Genomic DNA, 26,504 nt, shown 5'->3' on the forward strand with positions numbered 1-26,504 from the left:
TATATCTGTATATATATATATATGTATGTATATATATATATATATATATATATATATATATATATATATATATATATATATAAATATATATATAGATATATATATAAATATATATAAATATATATATATATATATATATATATCTGTATATATATATATATATATATATATATATCTGTATATATATATATATGTATGTATATATATATATATATATATATATATATATATATATATATATATATATATATATATATATATATATATATATATATATATATATATATATATATATATATATATATACTTATGTAATCAGTTTTATAATTTACATTTGAAGCTCCAACTTTGTGATTTTCCATTTTATAGTGATTTTAAAACAAAGTTACATCTAAATTAATATCAGTTTTATTCGATTCAAAGGAATTTTAGTTTTACTTTTATCTCTCCTATTTATACAAAAAATAACTTTTTTGACAATAAAGATGAAGAAGAATATGGACATCTGGGTATTTACAGGGCTTATGACCTTTCATAGGCTAGTTGAGTGATCACTTTACACACGTGACACATTTACCATTCTACCACACCTCCTAAATTTTTGGAACTTCTAGATATATTATCAATCTCATGACACCGTACATATGAGCTCACAACAGCCATCTATGTTGGATTTAGAAAGCTTTTATTAAGTAGAGACCCTTTTATTAGCATGTAAGATCCAAACCCTGGATTATTTTTACACACTGGAAAACGCCTGATCTATATTCTTCTTCATGTATGTTGAGATGTCAAAAAATTCAAAAATAACTTCAAAGTGGAGAAAACCATGGACACACTTTAAATGTTGTGAAGAAAAACCTTAGTTTCAATTAGTTTCTTATTTTCAAAAAACATTTTAACTTTATTTAACACGATTGTTGTATTTAAAAAGCTAATATTAGCTGATTGCAGTGTCTTTAAAATTATCTATCATAATAATTATAAAACTGCTTAATAGAAAAGATTTTTTTTCTTAAATAAATTAAGGCTTTGCTTTAATTTTGTAGGGATAAGTAAAACACCGTAGAATTTATTTCGAAGTAATTGAACGGAATAGTAAACAGAAATTCAGCCTTGAAACATTTTCTTTGATTTTAGCGATATTTATCTTCATAAACGGGACTTCGATATACAAATCTTTTCAGGTTTAAAGCTGAAATCAATGGTCTTTCTTTAGTTATTCAGTTGGCATAGGCAGCGGAGGTTTATTGAACACTAAAAAGGGAAATCTTTAAATACGAGATATTTCACTGACCGTAATTTTCCTCCCAGACAAAATTGTGAAGCAATACATTTGTAATAAAATGAAAACAACAACAATAATAATAAAAATAAACAAACGCTTAACTCTGCTCTATTGTAGTATTGTCTAAGTAGTTATAAGTTGATTAAATTGATTTTTTCTAAGTTACATTGGTTGATGCATATTGTATTTTTTGCACCTATTTTGGATAGTTAGTTTCTATATTCTAACGACATTACCTGTTATATTAAATATATAGAAATCCCCTGTTTTAGACATATCTACGAGACGCAAATAAATACACATCTAACGTCACTTGTATCAATCAAAATCAGTGATAATTAAAAGAAGCCTTTTTATTTAATAACATATTTTTTTAGCCATAAAAAGTAAAGTTTTATTTGTTTTTAATTTTAGGTTACATTTAACTTGGCGTCATTGACATAAAAAGGTACACAGTAAACTGTATTGGGTCTAGTAGACACAGTTAAAGCTCTCTGTAGCCTTTTACTAAGTTTCGTTACTTTAGGGTACCAACCCCCCAAGTATTTATTATTAGAACGGCTATATTCGGTGTCGTATCTAGGCATTATAAGATTTTAACGCTTTATAGCGGCTATTAAATACCAAAATAAATTTATATCGCATAATGAAAACATAAACTTTATTAATATCCCTATCCTTGGTGGACGTGAATTTCTTACATGTAGGTTAGCAATTTTATAGGATCGATTAATGGAGGGTTCAGTGACCAATCGGTGCAAGTCCAAAAGACTGAACAAACAAATTTATAATTAACAAAATATGTTTTCTTGAATGTTTTTTTGCAGATACTTTGTGGCACATTTTATAAACTTTATAAAATCAAACAACTTTGTTTTAACCACTTTTTATTATTATTAGTAAACTTAAACCTACCGGTTTCGACAAGAACTTTGTCATTATCAGGGTTTTTTAAATTCTAAAACATTAAAAACATGAAAATACTCATAATTAATTACATTCCCTTACCAAACACTTACCACACACTCCGTAAAAATCCTAAATGTATTTTACATTTACACTGCACAAGGTTCTTGTCGAAACTGGTAGGTTAAAGTGAACTAATAATAAAAAAGTGGTTAAAACAAAGCTGTTCAATTTTATAAAGTTTAACAAAATATGTTCATCCCGTGACAAATATGTTAATACATTTTTCAACACATAGGTTTTATCGAAAAATAATGAACATTTTGACATTTCAACACAGACGAAGAAGAATATGGAAGTCCGGGTATTTACTGGGCTTATGAGCTGTCAACGGCTGGTTATCACTTTACGTATTCTTCTTCATGTATTTTGAGATGTCAAATTGTAAAATAATAACAGTGGAGACCCAGATTCATGAATACTGTCTGATGGATTGCATTTTGACTGCAGTCTACTTTCATCCTTCTTTTGCTTACTCTATGATTCACCATATATTCTTGGGAAAAAAGCCAGTTGTAGTCAGTTAGTGTATAGTCGAATTAAACGGAGTGACGGATGAGAGAGGTTATACTGTAGTTACACAAAAAATGACAACTAATCGTTTTCATCGTCTGAAAGAAAAGTACCGTTTTTTTTATGACTTACACTGATTGAACATTGCAGCCTCGAAATGTGAGTACATCCTTAAATGAACGATTAAACCAACTTCATACGTCACGAGCTGATAGTATCACTTTCATGGGAATACTTAACCTCAAATCCCTTAGCTTAACTCTCACTTATCTGGAGACACTTCAATCGATGCCATACGAATAATTCTAATATAATGTTTCGGCGTTTTATACGCGAAATGTATCGTTTTCCAATACAGTAAATATCTTCGCAAACTTTGACAAAGTTATAATTTACGAAGAAAGTTGTTTATTTATGAAAAAAATAAAACAAGGACGAAAATGATACGTTAAAATGAGATGAAGTCATCATTAAGTCGCCTGATTCATTACACGCTGTACTCATAATTAGCAACCATATTCCTTAAATTGATAAACACGTAAATGTAAGATATGTCAATTGCCAAAAACCCTTATCTGCACCCAATGGCACATGGTATCATTGTGATGAAGTTTTATCTTTATCGATAATCGCGCGAAGGCAAGGTGATCATTTCTGCACTTCCGGTACCAGTCCGGAAAAATATATAAATAATAAAGAACTACTAGAGTGAAAAATCTTTTATATTTATAAGCGCAGGGTTGGTCATCTTTCCTTCATGTATTTGACAATCAAGAGAATAATGATTCTATACAATGGAGTGCTTATAACATCGTTTTATATATATATATATATATATATATATATATATATATATATATATATATATATATATATATATATATATATATATATAGTGTATATATATCTATATATATATATATATATATATATATATATATATATATATATATATATATATATATATATATATATATATATATATATATGTATATTTATATATGTATATATATATACATTTATTTACACTTATTATTACTTATAACCCTTATCCGCGCCCAATGGTGCATAGGGCACTGCATCGAATCGACGCAGTGTAATCTTGATCATTACTTACATGAAGGCAAGGTGATCACTTGCGCTTCAGGAACCAGTCCAGGGTAATATTAAATAAATATTACATTGTAAAATCACTAATATTTATTTTCACCCCCCCTGGGAATCGAACCCGGGACCTCCAGCACGGTAGCTGACCATTACACCACGGAGGCCGACAAACCCTCAACAATATATATTTATAAATAAATATATATTGTTGAGGGTTTCCTATTTTTCAATGATATTGTAGCACGACACGTGTAACAATAAAAAAATGAAAACATATTGTTGACAAAAAAAACTATTGTGTGTGCGTCGTGATTTTTTATTGTTTTAAAAAACTATTTTTATCTCTCAGACGAAATAGGTCAGATTCACCAAAATGATATCATTCCTCTCTATTTAGAGTGAAGGTTTTAATACATTCTAAGCATGTTCGTTCGCAAAATGAGATCCTTGAGGCATTTTAGGATTGAAAAGAAGAAATAAGAGGCAATTGTGTGCGAGACAGAGTGGAATATCACTTTTAATGGATTTCGTATGTAAATCCAGGCGAGAAATTTACATTTTTCTGATTGGCATAAAATTGCGGTTATTTTCGAACAAATTTAATAAAGTGAAAATCAAATGAACCAGCATTCTCGCCATTTATTTCAAATATTTCAAGTAGAGTTAACTACACGTGTAACTTATTTTTTTATTATTTTATGAATAAAAGTGTATATAAACACGTGAAATAACATTTTTTTACATGTTAATTGTATTTGGTCAATATCGCTATTTCTAAAGTCTATTATAATCGTCAATTTTCAGTTGTGCATGTTTTCGGAATGTCTAGAAAATGTTCTCAAACATTGAAATACTCATAGTTTATTACCCTTTCCTTAACAAAAACTTCCACGCACTCCGTACACCATAAGAAAATATAATTTAAAAAACATGATTTTAAAACTCCTAAATGTTGTTTTTATTGTGCATTGCGTAGCGAATATCACTCACTCCTTTCAAGAACGTCATATATCAAAAATCGTCAATTTTCAGTTGTGCATGTTTTCGGAATGCCCAGAAAATATACTATTTCCCAGCAAAAGCGGCATATATTTAACTTGACATTTACCCGCTATAGGGCAGAAAGTGTTGTTTTTGCATTTTCAAGTAAAGGTATCGTTTAATTATTTTTTTTATACTTAATATTTTTCAAATGAAGAAAAAACATTCAGGTTTTACCTATAAAGATCTGTGGCACAGTAAAAAGTTCAATAAGTGGCTTGATATTTATTTTCAATAAATTTCATTATATTTTTAAACTTTATAAACGATCTCCTTAAAAATCAAGTTTTTATTTTATTTATGACGTTGTTGAAGGGAGTGAGCGATATGTGTTTCGATGCATTCAACATCATTAATTAACATCGAAATTCATTCTTAATTTTATTCTAGTAAAAAAAAATCTGTCATACCATAATTAAATGGTTTGTTGTACGAACGAATCATGCCATCTTTATAAGTGGTGCAATGCGTTAAAATATCTCACGTAGAATTAAATATAGGTGATTAATTTTCATTATGTACATGAAAATAAATAAAAATACTTATAAATATATATAAGTTTATATAAATGAGAATATTATTGATATCAGTTTAGGAAGAAGAATAACATAATGAAAAATTACTAGTAGTGTGATGTCTGTGTGCAGGGGGCCCTTGGTGCGGAGTGTGAGCGCTCCTGGTGGGCGCCCTACCCGGAGGGCGGCTCCGCCCAGCACTGCAGCAGGACCGTCCTGGAAGTCCGCCCACACGGGACTGGTGTGGTCTGATCTAAAAAAAACACAATGTCATTAATCATATGGATATCCTCCAACTTTCTCAAGTACTTATACTATCCCTCTCCTACATTAAGACCTCATTTGAGATCTTAAAAATTATTTTTCTTCAATTCAATTCAATTAAATTTCAATTGATTTATTTTCAACTAACATTTACATTACAAATTTAAAAAAAAATTAAAGTGTATACATTAAAATATAAATTTCCATTCAGCAAATGAAATTTCTCTATTTTTAATGTTATTAACATTAAATCATTAAATTGTAACATTGTTAATATTCAAAACACTGAAATTGAAATATCAAAGTACATTTTATTTTAACTGTGTATGTGATTCATTATTATTTATTAATACTATCATAAAAATGTTAATAATAGTAATAATATTATTAACATTTTTTAAATAATAGTATATTATGTTTCCTCAAATTCAAATAAGCCTCATATGAAGCATAAAGATAATAAGTAAAATATTTAAAGTAAAAATAAATTTGATACTTACCGTTGCTGTGAAATTTGAAGCAAATCATTAGTATCCTTGATGACCAAGTAAAAGTGATAAAAATTCATTTAAAAAAAAAAGGAATAATTCGCAAAGCCTATTTGAGAGTCTTGTTTGCTGGTAGGATAGTAAGTATAGGGAAGATAAATGTGAAAAATACATCACAAACACCCAGACCAATTGAAAATAGATCTGTCTTGAATTTTATTTTCAATTGGCGGGAATCGAACCCGCGACGCCAGTTTCGCAGTCGAGCATCCACCCAACTGCGCCACGGCTTGTCATAAAAGTATATTTGATAATTACTTAGCTATGATATAAAAAACACATCATTAGGATCCTTGTGACCAAGTGAAAGTTATAAAAATATAATTTATATTTGAAGGACTTACATTGTGATTTTCCATTTTATAATTAAATTGGAACTTTGTTTTCAAATCACTTTAAATATTTTATTATAACTTAATTATAATGTCTACCGGTTTCGAAGCTAACCGCTTCTTTTAAAAGAAGCGGTCTTGATAAAGAAGCAGTTAACTTCGAAACCGGTAGACATTATAATTAAATTATAAAAAAATATTTGTCGTGATTTGAAAACAAAGTTACATTTTAATTATATTTCATTAAAAAAAAATTCTTAAAATAAAGGTAAATTTGATATTTACCGTTGCTGTGACATCTGGAGCATATCATTAGGATCCCTGATAACCATCCTGTAGACCTTTTTGGTCCTGTCCTTCAGTGCCAGATGAAACAAGGAGTAGGAGACTATCTGGTTAGGGTCTGTTGATGATTGCAGATTCACCCTCACATTGACTTCGCGAGAGTGACGAGGAATGACCAAGAGTCTTGTCAAATCTTAAAAGATACAGAATATAATTATTTAAAAAAAAATGGAAAATTAATTAATTAGTTTTACATAAAAATAAAGTTAGCTTTATTACAGGTTAGCAACAATAAAAAACAGATGAGAAACTCTTTACAATCGGAGACGAGAAAATCCTTCAATATCCCATAGACCCCCTTAACTTCAATTTCATTATAATATACAAAGGTACTTTTATTCGTATACGTACAATACAATACGAACTGATAAACGATATCAAAGCGTTGAGGATTCAGAAAGTTGGTGTCAATACTTGGATTCAATTTCTAATGGCATTATCTTCGTAGACATTTTAAGTCAAGTATGTTAATAAATTTATGGTATATTTCGCAGTATTTTTTCTCTATATACTTATATATTTTTTGATTTGGCGTTTAATTTGTAGAACTCCATATTAATTTATGTATTAGTTATAAATCAAAGACAGATTTTTTGATTCTACTAAGTTGTATTTTAATAACAAAAATACTTAAAAAATAATATTGTGACAATTGTTTCGCTTTGTTAGGGCATTATCAAACGAATTTACGACGACTGCGGTCCTTATGTAGCTATACAATTCTATGTGACAGTTTTAACATGCAGCAATAATTTTTTCTCCACTTGGTTATTTTTACATACATAAAATGGTCTCTGCTAAATAAAAGCTTTCTCAAACTGAACATAGATACTGCCGTAAACTCAAACATAAGGCGTCATGAGATTGATAAATGTATTATATAAATCCAAAAACAAATTGAGTACTGTAGTAGTCAATCATCGGTAGAATGATGAATGTTTGTAAAGAGATCATTTAAATAACCTATGAAATTACATAAGCTCTCTAAATACCCTGACTTCCATATTCTTCTTTATCTATATTGAGATGTCAAAATATATATCTTAATTGAATTTTGACTGTACTTCTGTGTTTCTATTTTAAACAACTTTGTCATTTTGAAACTGACATTCGATCTAATTTCAGGATGTTAGCGTATTAATTGAATATATCGTAGTCGTACAGAAGAAAGTGACCAACTAACAAAACGTAAAATGTTCAGGAGTGCCAATTAAGTCAATTTTGCTCGTCAAGAAAACATACATCAATACAGTTAGTCGTTTTTAACAATAAATTATACTTAATAATAATACTTTAAGTAAACAATAGTTCGTTTACACCCCGGTTAAAATAATACTTAATAAATACTTAATAACAAAGTTAATAATACTTAATAAATTATACTTTCAGTCAATAAATTATACTTCCATGTTTAAAATCCTTTGGGATTTTTTTCAGGTCAATATTAAGCTAGTAAGATATCAAATAGTCAATGATCACGTTTTTGTAAAAAATGCACTTAATGCACAAAATGTTACTTACTTTGATTCTGTCCCTTCTTAAGGGTTTTGTTGAACACAAGGTGATTATCAAAACAGGTATTTCCATTTCCGTTACAAACTCCGCAACGATCTTCCCTAGCAGTAGAATTAGCCACTCCGTCACATCCATACTCGTTACACCTTCCCTGAAATAAAAAAAATGTTTCGGGATGATGTAAAAGGTGAACACTTCACGCGCCCCTATTAAGGTATTCCGGAAAATAAAATATTGACTCAAGACTTTTTTTAGTCAAAAGATCCTGGATTCAAATTATGAAATGCTTATTCATAAATAAAACGAAAGCTGCCCCCTACATAAGACAATGAATAATACCAGCTTACTGCGCTGATGTGCCTTCTTCATCTAACCAAATTTTGACAACTAATTATTAATTATGTTTTTGTAATCACCTGTTGATGAGAACCACTGACGCTTTCGAAACTTTTTTTCGAAATAAAACTCAATAACTGGTTTTATAAGTGTTTATTTTTTTACGTTATTACTAAAACATCTCATTGAACGATATTTTGAAAGGTAAATCGTAAAATCGATTGTTGACTACATCAACTAAATACGAGTATAACACGTCATCAGCTTTTTCTATATGTTAAAAAATGTAATTTGAGAAAGTATTTGTAAAATATTATACTGAAAGTTTGCTAAAATATGGATGACGCTTTAGCAGAAGATTTGGCTGTCCTATAAATAAAACCGTATATTAATATGACTTAGTCTAAATTTGAACTTGAACTTTAAAATTTGAATTTTGATCTATTTGCTAACCTACAAGGGCATGCAATTATCTGCAAAGGTATGCATCGCCTACTAACTTACTAGGGCATACAATACCTACTTGGGCATGTACATATCGCTCACTCCTTTAAACAACGTTATTAATTAAATAAAAATAGATTTTTCAGGAGATCGTTTTCAAAGTTTAAAAATATAATACAATTTATCAAAAATAAATATCAAGCCACTTATTAAACTTTTTACTGTGCAACAGATCTTTTTAGGTAAAATCTGAATGTTTTTTCTCCATTTGAAAAATTTTAAGTTTATTAAAAAAAAAAATTAAACGATACCTTTTCTTCAAAATGCAAAAACAACACTTTCTGCCCTGTAGCGGGTAAATAATAAGTTTAAAATATGCCGCTTTTGCTGGGATATTGTACATTTTCTGGGCATTCCGAAAACATGCATAACTGAAAATTGACGTTTTTTGTTATATGACGTTCTTGAAAGGAGTGAGCGATATATCCTACTGACTTACTACGGTATGCATTACCTTAGTATTTACGAATGTTAGTACTTATGACGGCATGCATTACCTAATAACCGACTAGGGCATGCATTACCTACTAACCTGCTAGAGAATGAACAACCTGGTACCTATAATACTAGGCCAAGTGTACCCTACTAACTTATTAGGGCACGCATCATCTAGTAACCTACTAGGGCATGCATCACCTACTAACCTACTAGGTCATGCTAATGCATTCCGATTTTCGTATAATAATACGAAATAATAAAACATGAAAGAATAATGTAAACCAAAAAAAGTATTCACCCACTGCTTTTAACCTGTTTTGAAAAATAAATAACACCATCATGTTTTTAATGCAACTCGATATTATGTAATAGGAGTAACAAGGAATAAAAGTATAGGGATTTTATTACAAAGCAAGGGAATACCTTCCGATCACAAAAGCTTTTAGATAAAGTTAAATGGGAGGTAAAATTCGAAAGATAATACGAAAATTTTACACCGGAGTAAGCAGCTTACAGCCTACTATTATTAATGGAAAAAGTAGGATCAAATTTAAGCTATGTTTTCATCTACATTATCTCTCGTTATTGACGTATAATATCATCGTATATTACTGAATGACATATATATTCGTGTATTAATATTTTTGGCTATAAAACCAAGTAAAATTTAAATTTCTTGCAAAGGGTGGCGCAATATTATTCACCCTATCGGAAGATGTTATAACGTTTGCAAATGTTGTCGTACGTCACAATGATTAAAGAGAACACTTGTTTTTTACCACTTGAGTTTTATTATAGACTACATGTTTCAGAAGTTAAACTTCCATCATTCAGGTCTGTATAATAACAAATTTTATGTTATTATACAGACCTAATGATGGAAGTTTAACTTCTGAAACATGTAGTCTATAATAAAACTCAAGTGGTAAAAAACAAGTGTTTTCTTTAATCATTGTAACATGTCTTACCACAAAGTTCATGCCGAAACAATAAATAAAATATCGTCGTACGTCAATCATATTAGACGTTTGTGGACAAGATAGCTGAAGTATACAAACGGATTGATAAATTGGGTACAAATGTGTATCAACACTGCCGGCAGCCACTTGACGGATATCATCTTTTCCACATAATAGAAAAAATTTAATGGTCAGAATAAAGATTGTCATTACTCAATTTTTTTGATGTTTTAAAAAAGTTATTCAAAAACAAAATTAGATGATTAGTTTTGCGCCACTCTGTATAATAAAATAATATAAAAGTCTTCAAGTGTTCAGTAAAAACTTCTTTATGATTTTTTTATGTATCAAACGAGCTAAAAATTATAAGTTAGGTAAGGTAGGTAACACGAGCTTACCCCAATACAGATATGGTGTTCTGTCTCATAGGAACATGGCGTACCATCAGGAAGATATTCTCCGCTCCTGACAACTTCTCCGGATTCCCATAAAACGCAACTGACTCTACAAACAAGATCATCTGAAAAAATAAAAGAAGCAGTGCAAAATATTTTTCGGTGCCATTAACATGCTGACAATACCAATCGACCACCGATTTAAAAATGCCAAAATTCTTGAAACTAAAAGCCAAGAAGTAATTTTAACGTTATCTTAAATAAATATAGTTAATGCGTTAATTTCACTGTGGAATTGACCCCCTAATCTTCTTGTGGAATTGACCCACATGACCGAACATCTTGCCTTCATATTTAACGATTGAGTTAACATAACTTAACGTAGAAGTAAGATTTTTCGATTGGGCTAATATTTTATTGTTCCTTTGTTCAAAATATACGAAAATATATTTCTCAGGCTTATTTTCGGCTTTAAGTTGCTTATTTCTTATACGTTGCCTCGAGGCATTCATGAACATACATACATAGCATTATGTAAATGCGTATCTCCCGGGAGATTGAAAGGTGAAACATTGTTATCTTAACTTATTTTCAAGATGGTTGATTGCTTTAAGCACAAATAGTTTGATTTCTGTAGACAATTTTAAGAAAAAAATGCCTTGTGAAAAATTAAAATCATAAAATAATTTAATAGATCTAGCCAAAGAATGAATAATGTACTAGAAATCCCTTTTTGCAAATCCAGACTCGCGCAAAGACACTCATTTTTCATAGCTCCAAAATTGTTTTATTTATTCCACAAAGACTGTGTGATAGACATGAATTATCTAAGTTTGTTTCGATTTAAAATTTTGCCTAAATTATTTATTAAAAAATAGATCTAAGTACTTTCTTCTGTAAATCTTTTTGATTTTTTATTTTCTGTTAAAATCAAACATTTGTACATACATAGTTTATATTAGTACTTGAATAAATTTTTATGTCTGTTTTTTAGTTCTGTTATTTATGTGTCTGATATCTATTGTATTTTTTCCAGTGACCTTCATTATAACCTAAAATAAAATATTTACCCACACACAGGCCATGCCTTTGTGGGATTTTTTTTAAACATTATATATTTTTTTGCACTTGTAATTATAATATATTGTGGAATACAAAATAATAAAAAATAACTAACTCCCTAAGTAATAATCTTCGCACCGCTTTCCCACATGTGTAGGCAAAGAAGATATAACGCCACTCTATCTTTGAAACAATATTCATCTCTTCTACATTCATGCATCTCCTCATACATGCAAGCCAGATATCTCATTCACAGAAGCAAAATGAAGGGAATATGGAAACAAATTATAGAATCATACTACAAGATGTTTAAAATTCACCATTTTGTTCGTGGTCGAGCTTTTACATCACTTTTTGGAACTTATATTTGTGCAATAATACAATCAGTCATTCACATGCGCGTTGGAGCGCTATCTTTAGAAATTCTTGTTTACTAAAAAGCTGAAACCGTTTTTATTGTTGGTGTATGAAATATATACAGCATTAATTAATTAATAATTTTTGACATCTCAACATAGATGAAGAAGAATATGGAAGGCTGGACATTTACAGGACTTATAACCGCCATAGGTGTGGTTAAGTAATCACTCTACACACGTGTAACATTCACCAATTCTAGATATAAAGGGTCCGCCAAATAACTTTTTTTTTTTGAAAATGCTATAAAAAAAAAACTTCGTAGCTTCGGCTGTGTGGCACGTAGCGCCGTCCTGTTGAAACCAAATGTTGCCAATATCCTCCTCTTCAATTTTTGTGAACAAAAATCCGTTCAACATGGCCCGATAACGATCGCCATTGACTGTAACGGCCACTCCTTGCTCATTTTCAAAGAAAAATGGCCCAATTATGCCTCTGGACCAAAATCCGCACCAAACAGTGACTCGTTTTGGGTGTACCGGCTTTTCAATGTATGCGTGCGGGTTTTCTGTGCCCCAAATACGACAATTTTGCTTGTTTACATACCCGCCAAGATCAAAATGAGCTTCATCCGAAAAGATGATTTTTTTGGCAAAATCGGCATCTTCTGTAAGTCGATCGCAGGCCCACTCAGCGAAGCGAAAACGCATTGGATGGTCAGTTGGCTTCAACTCCTGAACCAATTGGACTTTGTATGGCGTCATACCAAGGTCTTTATGCAAAATTCGTCTCAATGATGTCTCCGAAATGTTCAATTGTTGAGAACGACGGTGAATTGATGTTGATGGCGCTTCACGCACACTTTCTGCCACAACATCGATATTCTCGGGTGTACGCACTGTTTTTGGCTTTTCACGCTTTGGTTTATCGATGAGGATGCCAGTTTCTTTCACTTTTTTCACAAGATAACGAACATACGGAGCTGACGGTGCTTCTCTTCTTCCAAAAACCGTACGCAATTTTCGCACACATTCTGCAACATTACCATGATTTTCAAAGTAATGTCGCAATATTTCCCAGCGTTGTTCAAGCGTATACACAACCATATTCGCTCAGCGGAAGGATAAAACTAATTATCTGTTAAATCAGACATGAGCTAAGTGTTACCATTCACGAAATAAGCACTAGTTAAAAAAAAAAAACTTTAGATGGCGGACCCTATATATTGATCTAACCCGTGACATAAGTACATGTGCGTTCACAATTGTCATATATCTAACAGATAATCCTTTCGAATACCCAGAGTTCCATATTCTCTACTCCAAATTAACCCTTCGCTGCATCGTGTATCAAATGTGATACAAAGCCAAGAGTTAAAACTATATCAATATCTAATAAGGATAACCATTGCATGATGTTGCGAATTTGATGCATAAATATTTTCTCGATTTTTCCTTGTTAAATGTTTTTCATTCTTTTTTTCTCTCTAATGTTTAGAGTAACATACAATCCTTTTTTTTTATTTAAAATTAAGTCATGCAATGAAGGGTGTACTGCTTCATATCTATTTTGGTTTACATAGTCGTAATACTCATTAAAAAATATAGATTTTCTTGGGTTGAATTCAGTATTTTATACATGTGCGTTCACAATATATACGAAAATACTGAATTCAACTCCTAAAGGGAGTTGAATTCAGTATTTTCGTATATATTTTTGTCGTTGAAAAAAGTTTTGTATTATTTTTTTTAAATATATTTAAGTAAGTCATTGCTTTATTTCCTATCTGAATTATGTGTAACACGTGTTTTAATATCATTTTATGCTCCATGTGCGATAATTAATCAGAATTATGGGGTAGGTTTTGTTAAAATTTCGGTTGGGTTACTCCTTAAATTCCTAATAATGCTTTAGTCCCAAGCACGTCCAACAATAAAACGGTTGGAATCATACGATCTTAATTAAAACTCTAAAATAAATACAAACACAAATAAATAAAAAATTTACGAAAATTATTCTACCTTCTTAGTAATTTTGAAATTGGTACTTTAATGATATTTTAAATGTTCTTTTTAAAGAGAAAAACGACTAAAATACAAATATTAAAAAAAATATACACCACTGTAGAAAAGTAGTTTGATGGTAGTAGAATAACATTTATCTACATTTTTATACTGATAATATAACCTAGAAGAATGCGCTGAACATCAGTATATGAACCTAAAAAAAATAAGCCATTGACTCAAAGTTAACATAAATAAACTTGATTTCTTGGATGCCTTTTTCTGATTCTTTGTGGCATAATTTATAAACTTTTATTGTTAGTACTTTTTCCCAACCGGTTTCGACAAGCACTTTTGTCAATTTCATAGTTAGATATTCACACTTTATCCCCGAAGACGACAAGATGCTTGTCGAAACCGATTGGAAAAAAAACAACCAAAAATAAAAGTGATTTAAAACAATGTGTTTATGTATAAAGAGTTTCATTATTTTACAGTGTTTTATAAAAAAAAATCAATTTGTGTTCTTTGACAGGTAGGGTGAGAAGATAAAAAATAATACGAAGAAATATGAAATGTACCCACTAGCGTTTAGATCTAAAAATGCCATCTACCATCTACCATCTACCCTACCATCGCCAATGTCAATGTGCCATCTACCAATACTAGAGAGGCATCTATCCTGTTGTGAGAGTGAGATGATCTCTAGAAAAATACTAAAAACACATTTATTTGCTAAATCATTTCCACCATAATATTTTCCCCAATTCATTCACTGTGAAGCGCCCTTGAGGTATTATTTTACGAAAATGGCGCTATATAACTAACTAACTAACCATCCGCAGGGGTAGGCAGAGAGAATAGAACGCCACACCACTCTGTCCTTGCAAACATTCTTCGCCTCTTCCACGTTCATGCATCTCCTCATACATACCCGCCGATTGTTACTCCTAACCTGACCACTTTCAAGTATTTGGCATACTGATCGTGCCATGTTTTTCTCGGTCTTCCTTTGCTCTTTTTTCCACTTACATTCGCCTCATAAATTTGTTTTACCGTTCTTTCCTCACTCATTCGTTCTACATGTCCAAACCATCTCAACACACCTTTCTTATTTTATCGATAATGCTTATCTCAGCTTTGCATTCCTTCCTTATTTCACTATTCGCACATCTATCATACATCGTTTTGTCGCACATTCTTCTGAGAGATCGCATTTCGACTGCGTTCAGTCTACTATCATCCTTCTTTTGTCAACTCCCTGTTTCACTTCCATACATTAGAGTTGGAAACAGGACTCCGCTGTGCACTGCCAGTTTAGCTTCCGCTGATAGATTTTTATTTATCGCTGTATAAGTTATCCAAATTTATTATTTTTATTATTATTATTATCCTATGATTACGTACCTTCATCGGTGTCGTACGGCAACCAGTCGTGGCTCCCACCCTGGGAAGGAAGAGTCGCGCAGCGCTCGGCGCGAGGGTCCCACGTTGGCATCTGCCAGCAATTGCGGCTCTGGCGACACACCCGCTTCTCTTCAGAAGGTCCCATACAATCTGCGCCACCCCAAGCCGGCCTGAAATACAAACAATTTCTTAGTACCTACCCATACTATCAATGCATCCAATTGGTTAGAGCCTACTCATACTTTCAATACATCCAATTGGTTAGAGCCCACTCATACTTTCAATACATCCAAGTGATTACAGCCCACTTATACTTTCAATACATCCAATTGGTTAGTGCCTACTCATACTTTCAATACATCCAATTGATTAGAGCTCACTCATACTTTCAATACATCCAAGTGATTAGAGCCCACTCATACTTTTAATACATCCAATTGGTTAGATCCCACTCATACTTTCAATACATCCAATTGGTTAGTGCCTACTCATACTTTCAATATGTCCCATAGGTTACATTCAATCCGTCAATTGGGTAGTACTTACTAATACTATGGAACAAAAAATCATACAAAAACTCCAATTAGCTAGTTTCTACCCATACTATCAATACATCCAATTGGTAAGTGCCTACTTATAATTTCAATATCTCCTATTGGTTACGTTCAACCCGTCAATTGGTTATTAGGTACTTACTAATACTTTGGAACAAAAAATCATACAAAAACTCCAATTAGCTAGTTCCTACCCATACTATCAATACATCCAAGTGGTTTGACCTACTCGTACTTTCAATATATCCAATTGGGTACAATTAATACATTTAATTGGTTAGAGCCTACTAATACTTTAAAATTATCAAATTAGCTAGAACTTCTAAAACTATCAACAGATTCAATTGGTTAGCACCTACCCACACTTTCAATTCAACCAAATGGTTAGTACCTATTCAAACTTTCAATACATCCAATTGGTTAGTACCTACTCGTACTTTCAATGCATCCAATTGGTTAGTGACCACCTATACTGTCAATACATTCAGTTAGATAGTACCTATTCTTACTTTCAAAATATCAATTGGTAAGTACCTACTCACACTTTCGATACATCCAATTGGTTAGTACCCACTCATACTTTCAATACATCCAATTGGTAGGTACTAATCAATTAAAATAAAATTTTAACCAAGTGAAATAAATTTCAATACATACATATACGATACATATACAAACGCCCTAGGTAACAACGGCGCCTATGACAATTGTTTTCGCCAAACGGCTTATATTTTTTCATATGTGTAACGAGGATAAAATAAGGCATATATTACATCCATATATAAACGTCCTTAAGCAGACTAAAATATCCTTATTCTTCGATTTTGCGACACCAACAAAGGTGTTTTTTCCACTCCTTAGCGGTTCTCATAAAATATTTCTTTGCCGGAATAAAGAAGTGAGTAGTACATATAACTTTCAACCGGACAATATCGTAAACTTTCACAAAGTCGTCGCGGTCGCATTTGATTCCTCTGAGAGCGAGGAGAAATATTGTAGAAAAAGGGTGTAAAAAGAGAGAAGGGATATTTCATGAAATAGTTTTCTGAAAGCTTTCTTGGGTGAGCTTTCACTCGGTATTTATAACTGTGCGAGTGTCGTGCGAAGACGGCTAATTCCAAAATGAAAGAAAGTGAAAAATAAGTCGATTTTTCATTGCATTGAGAAATCCTCAAATAAATGTCACTTTTTATTGAGGACAATAGTGGAGACCATCAAATATTTTAGTTTGCCATTTTAATGATGTGGTTTTATTTCTAAGCTAAATTAATAATAATTTTAAAATATTAGTGTTTTAAATTTAAATAATTTTAAAATATTTATGTTTTATAGTAAAACAAAAAAAAAGATATTATTTATTTCCAATGACCCCTCTCCGCACTCAAACGATGTATAGGGCATTAGCATATATATTTGAAGGGATACAGATGATCTACGTAAATGATAATAGCAGTAATAGCTAGGATGCTTAAAGTTGCATTCAGAAAGTCATACATGCTGATGTCACTCGGATATTGCTAATATATACTTGGAGGTACTTGGAGTACTTGCAGGTTAGAAACAATAAAAATATGCACATTAATTTATTGAATTGGTATTCCTTATGTCCTAGATACCAGTAATTGTAATGTAAGATAATTTTAATTATAACATTTGTTCAAAACAGTCAAAATTCTAACATCATGTGGTAAGTATATATTTTTAAAAATAACAAAGATGATTTCACAAAATTCATAGATGTATTTTTAGAACTTATATACCAAATTTGAACAAGACGAAAATGGAGGCAAAATTACTGTCACTAAAATAAATGGATTCAATAAAATCATAAATCGTATTTCATATTAATAACCATAAATATATGCATGAACACACATCACATACCATTTATAAAAGATACCCGACTACATTTTAGCAATACAAATACAATTTGCATTAACTATCGTTCAGATGGTACCTCTTCACCCTTATATTAAACTCACAAAAAATATTTTAAATAAATATATTTTTGGAAGTATCCAATGTTGGATTCCAATTCCACGTTTTATTAAAGTTGGTTATTATTTACGATTGTTATGCTCGTGAGTTACGAAATATGATTCCAACTTACTTTTGGGCGAGAATTTAAGCTCCATTTAAAAGGAGGGAAGGATTTCAATTTACGTTTATTAAATGTTGCGTAAGTAAATATTAGAGAATGTTTTCAAACCCCTATTGACGCAAGCGACACGAGAGAGGAATACGAAATGGTCTTTAATTTAACGGATTCCCTTGTCGCTTGGGCCATTTTTCTTTTTTAATCGTATCCAGATAACCCTATTACAACTTTCTCTCAGACTGATCCTAGGAAGAATTGTATATTAAAATTAAACTTAGTTTGGTATTAATTTTTCCCAGTATTTCATGGGTTTAAAAAATTTATGTACGCGGTTGTAAATTTATGCATAGAACACAAAATAAAATAATAAAGGATTGGTTTTTACCGAAATTAAAGTCTACGTTACGTTTATACACATATGTAATAATTCAGTAATATAATTTTATAATTTAGTAATATACTAACTTTAAGTGTATAAAAAAATTAGGAACAAGTATATAAACACACGCAAAGAATAAAATAACCGATCAAATTATAAGCTGCACAAAAATTGTAAACCAGGTTTTCATGCGTTTCTCAGTATTTTAAATATCCTGTTCGGATCTTGTATACAAACAAAAAAGTGTTAAATAAGCTGATCTAATCCATCAAACAATGATTTTTTAAGTCTTTCTAGTTGTATTTTATTGTTAAAAAAAGACACAAAAATTAATTTTGAATTAAATTGATTTTTATGTGTTTTTTTAACAGCAAAATTCAACTTAGTAGACTCAAAAAACCTGTGTTTGATTTAACATTTAAAATATAAATTAAAATGGAGTTCTACAAATTAAACACCAAATCTACAAATAATATTTTTTTGTAAAGAATAAAGCTTTAATAGCAGGATACTGCTCGATTAAGCTTTCTTTAGCGGTACGTAATATGAAATACGTTTTCCGCTTCGAATGTGCAAACTTGGGGCGACTACCCCTCGTCTCGTGGATCGCACATACCTACATCAAACATGAAAGTTGGTGGAGCGTGAAGCCCATAATCTCTATTGTGTACAACTTTCAGAGCTTAAGCCTTCGGATGTAACATTAAAGTAATATTAAGTCCACTTCTAACTATTACAACTTCGGAATTATATTAAACAGTAAAAGTGATAGTTCACACTTACACCAGATTAGAGACAGATATATATGTATGCTTTACTTTTCAATCCATGATATATCGTAAAATTTCATGAGTGTGAATCAAAATTTAACCATTTTAATTACAATTTACATTTTTAATCAATGTTTTACTAAGTAAATACCAATATTTCTTAAAATCTACCGTGACTCGTGTTTCCATGCATTCGGCATCATTTTCAAACACTGTACGGTGTTTGAAAATGATGCGGAATGCATAGAAACACGTGTCACAGTAGATTTTAAGAAACAGTAGTATTTAATAAGTAAAACATTAATTAAAAATAGATTGATTTTACCACAAAGTGACTGCCGAAACAATTAATAAAATTTACTTGTTAAGAACGACTATTTCTTCAAATCGATTGTGCCATGTGTTTTAATGCTTTCCGCATGATGCGCGTCATAAAAATTTTTGAGAAATAACAGTATTCACCAAGTAAAACTATTTTTGACATATTAACATAGATGAAGAAGAATGTGGCAGTCTGAAACATGACCGTCATAGGCTGGTTTAAGTAATCACTTTACACCCGTATAAAATTCCCGTAAACACTGGTTTAAAAATAATTTGAAAAATAATTATAATATTTACTTCAAACTCCCTCGAGTACTTTCAAAGAAAACCATACCTATACCAAAATATTACCTACCCCGAACAAATATAATGTAAAAAGCAAACTAACGGTGGGTTGTCACAGCGCCTTGTCCTGATGCGGACCCCGTACCCGCAAGGGCGCGAGCAGGCGCCCCACTCGGTCCAGTTGCCCCAGCCCCCCGCCCTGGGCTGCCTGGTGCCCCCCTCGCCGCCCTCCCCGCCCGACAGCCGCCCATCCACGTGCTGACAATATCCGTCCACACACCACTGAAAGAAATATCAATATAAAATACGAAAAAAAAAATTATATCGGATCATAATGGAAAAATTCAAACTTATGTAAAATATGCTCTCTTTCTGGTAATACGTCTTACGCTTAAGTGCCAGCCTGAGATATCAAATTGTCAGTAATTATAATTTTTAAACTAACTATTAACTATTAATAATTTTTAAAAAGGGTAATATTGAATAAATATTTTAGTGAAAAATCACTTATATTCATTTATACCCTGGGAATCGAACCCGGGACCTCCAGTACGATAGCCAAGCTAGGACTGTTAAAGGCATTAGCCGTTAATAAAATTTAAATTTAAATAATCTTAGATCACCCAAACGTGTTAATTTACTAATTTGACGTATTTGATCATTCAAATGTATGGAAAGAATAGTAAAAAAGTGTTGTTAAATTTGCCGTACCTATTGGATAATAAATTAAATATGTTGAAATAATAGTACAATTTATTTATTATTATGTACATATGTATGTATGTGTATTTACTAGGTGATCCCATTTAAAGGGGATGTTTAAAAAATGCAATGCAACAAAAAAATATTAATTTCAAAATACAGATGTAATAAAACGAAAAACACCAAATGTGGTGAGTATTAATTTACCCGTTACCACTCCTATGTCGAGTGACGCTTGACATCATATTTATTATGCCAACTACGATGTTGAGTTTGGCTAATATGAAATTTCTTTATCTGATCTATTTCGTAAATCAATTAAGTAATTGCCATTAGTTTCTTGAATGTTTTCCGCAGATACTTTTTGGCACATTTTATAAATTTTATAAAATTAATTAACTTTGTTTTCACCACTTTTTTTACTAATTAAATTTAACCTACCGGTTTTGACAATACCTTGTCATTATCAGGGTTTATTTCAAATCAAAAATATCAAAAACATTAAAATACTCTCAGCAGAAACTTCCACACACTCCATAAAAAAAATTATAATATATATTTTTTTATGGAGTGTATGGAAGTTTTTGGTGAGAGTATTTTAATGTTTTTGATTTAAAATAAACCCTTTTGATGACAAAGTATTGTCGAAACCGGTAGGTTAAATTGTAAAAATAAAAAAAAGTGGTGAAAATAAAGTAAATCAATTTTATAAAATTGGCACTAGTGTTGTAACATACCTTATCGAACCCACACTGCGTACCCTCAACGGGAGGCCCCTTCTTGGTGATACAGTACAGGGAAGAGTTCTTGTGTCCACACCACAGATGAGTGCATGGCTCTATATGCTCAAACTTCTGACACAGGCTGTATCTGAAACGTAAAAATTACTGTTTTGAAAAAATAATCTAAGAAACGTTAAGATTTCTTTTGATCTGGCAGCACTAAGCAGACCCGAGGGGAAATCTTAATTTGAGATATGTTTTGATTTAAATATATAAATATTTAATAAGTACACGACTACATACTCCAACGCCAATTCAGGGTTCGCCAATTTTATACCCGCGGACAAATGCCCGGAATCTTTTCTTTAAAAGAAACATCACTTTTGTTTTTATAAACAATATGATAATAAAAAATACATGTGACGAATGTGAGAGGAAAAACAGAACGAGGACGACGGAAAAAGACTTGGCACGATCAGATCAATCAGAACCTAAAATCTGGCGGTGTCAAAAGTCTGCGTAATCGGAAGGGCGTGTATGACTAGATATATGGATGTGAAGGAGGCGAGGAGTGTATGTCAGGGCAGAAGAGTGTGGCGTTCCATCCTCTCTGCCTACCCCTGCGGGGAAACGGCGTGATGGTAGTAGTAGTCATATTTAGCTCTCATTGCCTTACATTATTTTTCCCTATCACAAACAACAACGAAAAATCTGAAAAACAATTTTGTATTAAATTTTCTTGTAGACGTATCACTCATGTGGTTACATGCTTGCTAACTTTTTACATTTTACATAACTTTTAACTTTTTCATCCTTTTTTTTATTTTTTAAGTTTTTAATTCTATTTTTTTGTTTTAAATATTTTTTTTTTTTTCTGTTAGTCAAGTATTTTTTATTTTTTGTATTTTATATTAACACTTTTATTCTAGTTCTACTTCTTATAATATCTACTGTATTCTTGCGAGTGCTCTTTACTATGACCTTAATATAATGTATACCCACACACAGGCCATGCCTTTGTGGGATCTTTTTTGTATTTAGATTTTATATATATTTTCTCTATTTGTATTTATATTATGTTGGATAATGCAAAAGATGTGTAATAAAGTTTGTAAAAAAGTCACTTCTGAAATAACTGTTCACCTATCTTGAAATGTTTTATTTTATGGTGGACATACAACCGAAATACAAATTTCGTACCGCTAACAAACTTATTTAATTTAATATATGAATATTCGTTACGTCAAAAATACTTATTTAATTAAAAGTATTAACATTTTGTATCGAAAAAACTTAATCAATTAAGTGTATGGACATTTCGTATCGAAAAAGCTTATTTAATTAAATGTATGAACATTTTGTATCGTGGGAAAACTAATTTAATTAAATGTATGAACATTTCGTTTCGTCGAAAAACTAATTTAATTAAATGTATGAACATTTCGTTTCATCGAAAAACTAATTTAATTAAATGTATGAACATTTCGTTTCGTCGAAAAACTAATTTAATTAAATGTATGAACATTTCGTTTCGTCGAAAAACTAATTTAATTAAATGTATGTACATTTCGTTTCGTCGAAAAACTAATTTAATTAAATGTATGAACATTTCGTTTCGTCGAAAAACTAATTTAATTAAATGTATGAACATTTCGTTTCGTCGAAAAACTAATTTAATTAAATGTATGAACATTTCGTTTCGTCGAAAAACTAATTTAATTAAATGTATGAACATTTCGTTTCGTCGAAAAACTAATTTAATTCAATGCTTGTACATTTCGTACAGAAAAAAACTTATTTAATTAAATGTATGAACATTTCGTTTCGTCGAAAAACTAATTTGATTCAATGTATGAACATTTCGTTTCGTCGAAAAACTAATTTAATTAAATGTATGAACATTTCGTTTCGTCGAAAAACTAATTTAATTAAATGTATGAACATTTCGTTTCGTCGAAAAACTAATTTGATTCAATGTATGAACATTTCGTTTCGTCGAAAAACTAATTTAATTAAATGTATGAACATTTCGTTTCGTCGAAAAACTAATTTAATTCAATGCTTGTACATTTCGTACAGAAAAAAACTTATTTAATTAAATGTATGAACATTTCGTATCTTCTAAAAACTTAATTAATTAAATGCAAGAACATTTCGTGAAATAAAATAAAATTCTTGCGGCTAGTATACAGTTTAAATCACACGGATAAATTGGGCGATTATACAAGATTACAGCGTAACTCGGTTTTTCTAAGGAATAAAATTCAGCCTATTTCCCCGATAAACCGGTTAAAAGCCCTTAATCCTCTTATTTAAGATTATTTTATCAGGGATTAAAATTTTCCGCGAGATCATTTAGAGGATTAATTAATTTGTGAAATTATTACATTTGAAAGTTTTGTTTGCGAAGATGACGAGACGGAATGTAAGACTAAGAGACGACCACCCCCTAAACTCTATAAATTATATAATTGTAAATAATTTTTGATTTTATTCGTTTAAATAACTCCCTTATGGAAAAAAGACTCTCGTATATCTTTCGACTTCAGAGTAAATTCATTTCACTTTTTTAAACACTGATTTTAACTAGCTTCGCTACAAGGGTAGACAGAGAGAACAGAACGCTAAAACAATATATCTTTGCTAACAACCTTCGCGTCTTCCACATTCATGCATCTCCTCGTACATACGCGGTGATTATTCCGACTCGTAACCTGATTTCTTCATTCCAACAAAGATGGCGGTTGTGAACTCATATGTAGTGTGTCACGAGATTGATCAATATATTGAATAGGAGTTCCAAAAAATGAGTAGTGTGGTTGTCGACCATGGGTAGAATTGGTGAATGTTGCACGTGTATAAAGTGATCACTTAACCAGCCTGTGATATAGCCCTGTATATGCCCAGACTTCCTTATTCTTCTTCATCTATGTTGAAATGACAAAAAAAGTTTTGTAAAGCTGTATCGACTATTTATCATCTAAAGACTTTATGTTATGTTATGTTATATCAACTAGGAAAGGACATTTATAAGTATTTTGGCATATTGTCTCAATGTGATGGCCACGTGTGGAGACATTAAGAATTATTGTATGAACGTGACAACGACGTCTATAAACCTTGCGTCCACAAAATGGTCAATGTAGAATACGTAAATTTTTATTCCTGACCTTTTGAGAATGTGATATAGGATACCTAGCTCTCAAACCATACTTCGATAGGAGAAAAAGGTCAATATGTTACCCATCGCCGTATTCCATGCGGCATTGTTCGTCCATTGAAAATGTGTGTGTAGTTCCAGGCTGCAGAATTGTATGGTTTTTTCCAGGCGCATTCAGTAGACACGACCATTTACTGTAAGTTCAGATAAATTAATGAAATCTGATATGTTTACCATCCTACTCTAATGTTGTAAGTATTTTTTGGACACAGGACATAACATGTATTTCTAAATTTACATTGATGTCTATATGGCATGTTGTACGTGTATAAAGTGATCACTTAACCCTAAACGTGTTGAAACGTGATCACTTTAAGGCTTTTTTGATAAAAATTTAAATCATTTTATTCCGATTTTAAGATTTAAAGTAGACATGTAATATAACAAATAAACATATAAAAAAACTCGAGAAAAAATTAAAAACTAGCTAGTATACGTATACGAGTGCAACGTGGTCAGTTTTTCATAAATGAATTGAAATTTTAATTACATTTATATATTATTGGTTGTTTTTTTCTAAATTTGCTGTTAATCTTTATTTAATAATATCTCTCTTTTTTTTCATTTTTGTTTTTTTTTCTCATTTTTCTATACATTCAACGGTTTTCCTATAAAATATTTACTTGTATTTAAAAAATGTAATTTTGTCTCATTTAGTACAGGGATCATCCTTATCAATCAGGCAATGCACTCAAAGAATATTTATTATATAAAAATAAAGTATTAAAATAAAATATTACTAAAAATATACTCAGAGCCTTATAATATGTTTTATTGTATATTTAAAAAAAAAACATTACTCATAAAAAAAAACAAACAAATAAACTTACTTGAGGTTTCTATGGAATTCTTCTTTGGAACATGATGACCAGGCAAATCTATGAAAGTTAGCAGTCACCGTTGGTGCCATTATCGTTCCCCTCGTTACTTCATCGTCACACTTATTGCCCGCCTTCAAGTCACCATCGTGGGTCAATCCCAAACTGTTCAAGAAAACAAAACAAATAAAATGAATTAGAAATTTAACAGTAATAATTCTACTCATAACTGAACACATTAACTACCGATTTTCGGCGAAAAGCCGAATTTTTAGTCGAGTCGGCTTTTCACCGCCAACCCTAAATGACCAAACATCGATTTACGTATTAATATTTAAATCAAACAAAGATTTTTTGAGTCAACTAACTTAGTAAAACCAAAAATCTGTGTTTGATTTAAAAATTAATAAATAAATTTAAATGGAGTTCTACAAATTAAACGCCAAATCCATAAATAAACATCGATTTTCGGTTACAGGAAAAGTACAGGAAATAATTCTCACAATCACGTTTATCACTAAATCAAACTATTTATTTTTTAAATATATTTACTTTTACTACAAAATTTCAAAAACAAATAGGTACTCACAATTTTTTTTCAAATGTTCAAATGTCAAAATTTTTTTGTTTTCTAATAAAAACAAAATCTTTATAGGATGAACATTTTTTTCTCATAATTTCAACTGCCACTTGCCGCTATTAAAATTTTCTGACATCGAGTGAAGGCTATCTTACTC

General features: G+C 30.8%; 1 protein-coding gene across 1 annotated transcript in view; it reads right to left on the reverse strand.

Moving 5' to 3' along the window:
• The window catches only part of LOC148299704 (A disintegrin and metalloproteinase with thrombospondin motifs 1-like), a 45,602-nt gene that overhangs the window by 11,075 nt on the left and 8,023 nt on the right, over window positions 1-26,504 (reverse strand). The window contains exons 5-13 of the mRNA XM_088275785.1: window positions 25,780-25,932; window positions 24,973-25,083; window positions 21,745-21,877; window positions 20,409-20,587; window positions 15,896-16,065; window positions 11,070-11,191; window positions 8,441-8,585; window positions 6,860-7,052; window positions 5,539-5,683 (exon numbers count right to left, since the gene is read on the reverse strand). Coding sequence (XP_088131911.1) covers window positions 5,539-5,683; window positions 6,860-7,052; window positions 8,441-8,585; window positions 11,070-11,191; window positions 15,896-16,065; window positions 20,409-20,587; window positions 21,745-21,877; window positions 24,973-25,083; window positions 25,780-25,932 — 1,351 coding nt within the window. The remainder of the gene's footprint in view (window positions 1-5,538; window positions 5,684-6,859; window positions 7,053-8,440; window positions 8,586-11,069; window positions 11,192-15,895; window positions 16,066-20,408; window positions 20,588-21,744; window positions 21,878-24,972; window positions 25,084-25,779; window positions 25,933-26,504) is intronic.

This window comes from Brachycentrus maculatus, unplaced genomic scaffold (genome assembly GCF_059751285.1).
Source record: "Brachycentrus maculatus isolate JH-2025_06_01 unplaced genomic scaffold, ASM5975128v1 h1tg000990l, whole genome shotgun sequence".
Taxonomy (NCBI): domain Eukaryota; kingdom Metazoa; phylum Arthropoda; class Insecta; order Trichoptera; family Brachycentridae; genus Brachycentrus; species Brachycentrus maculatus.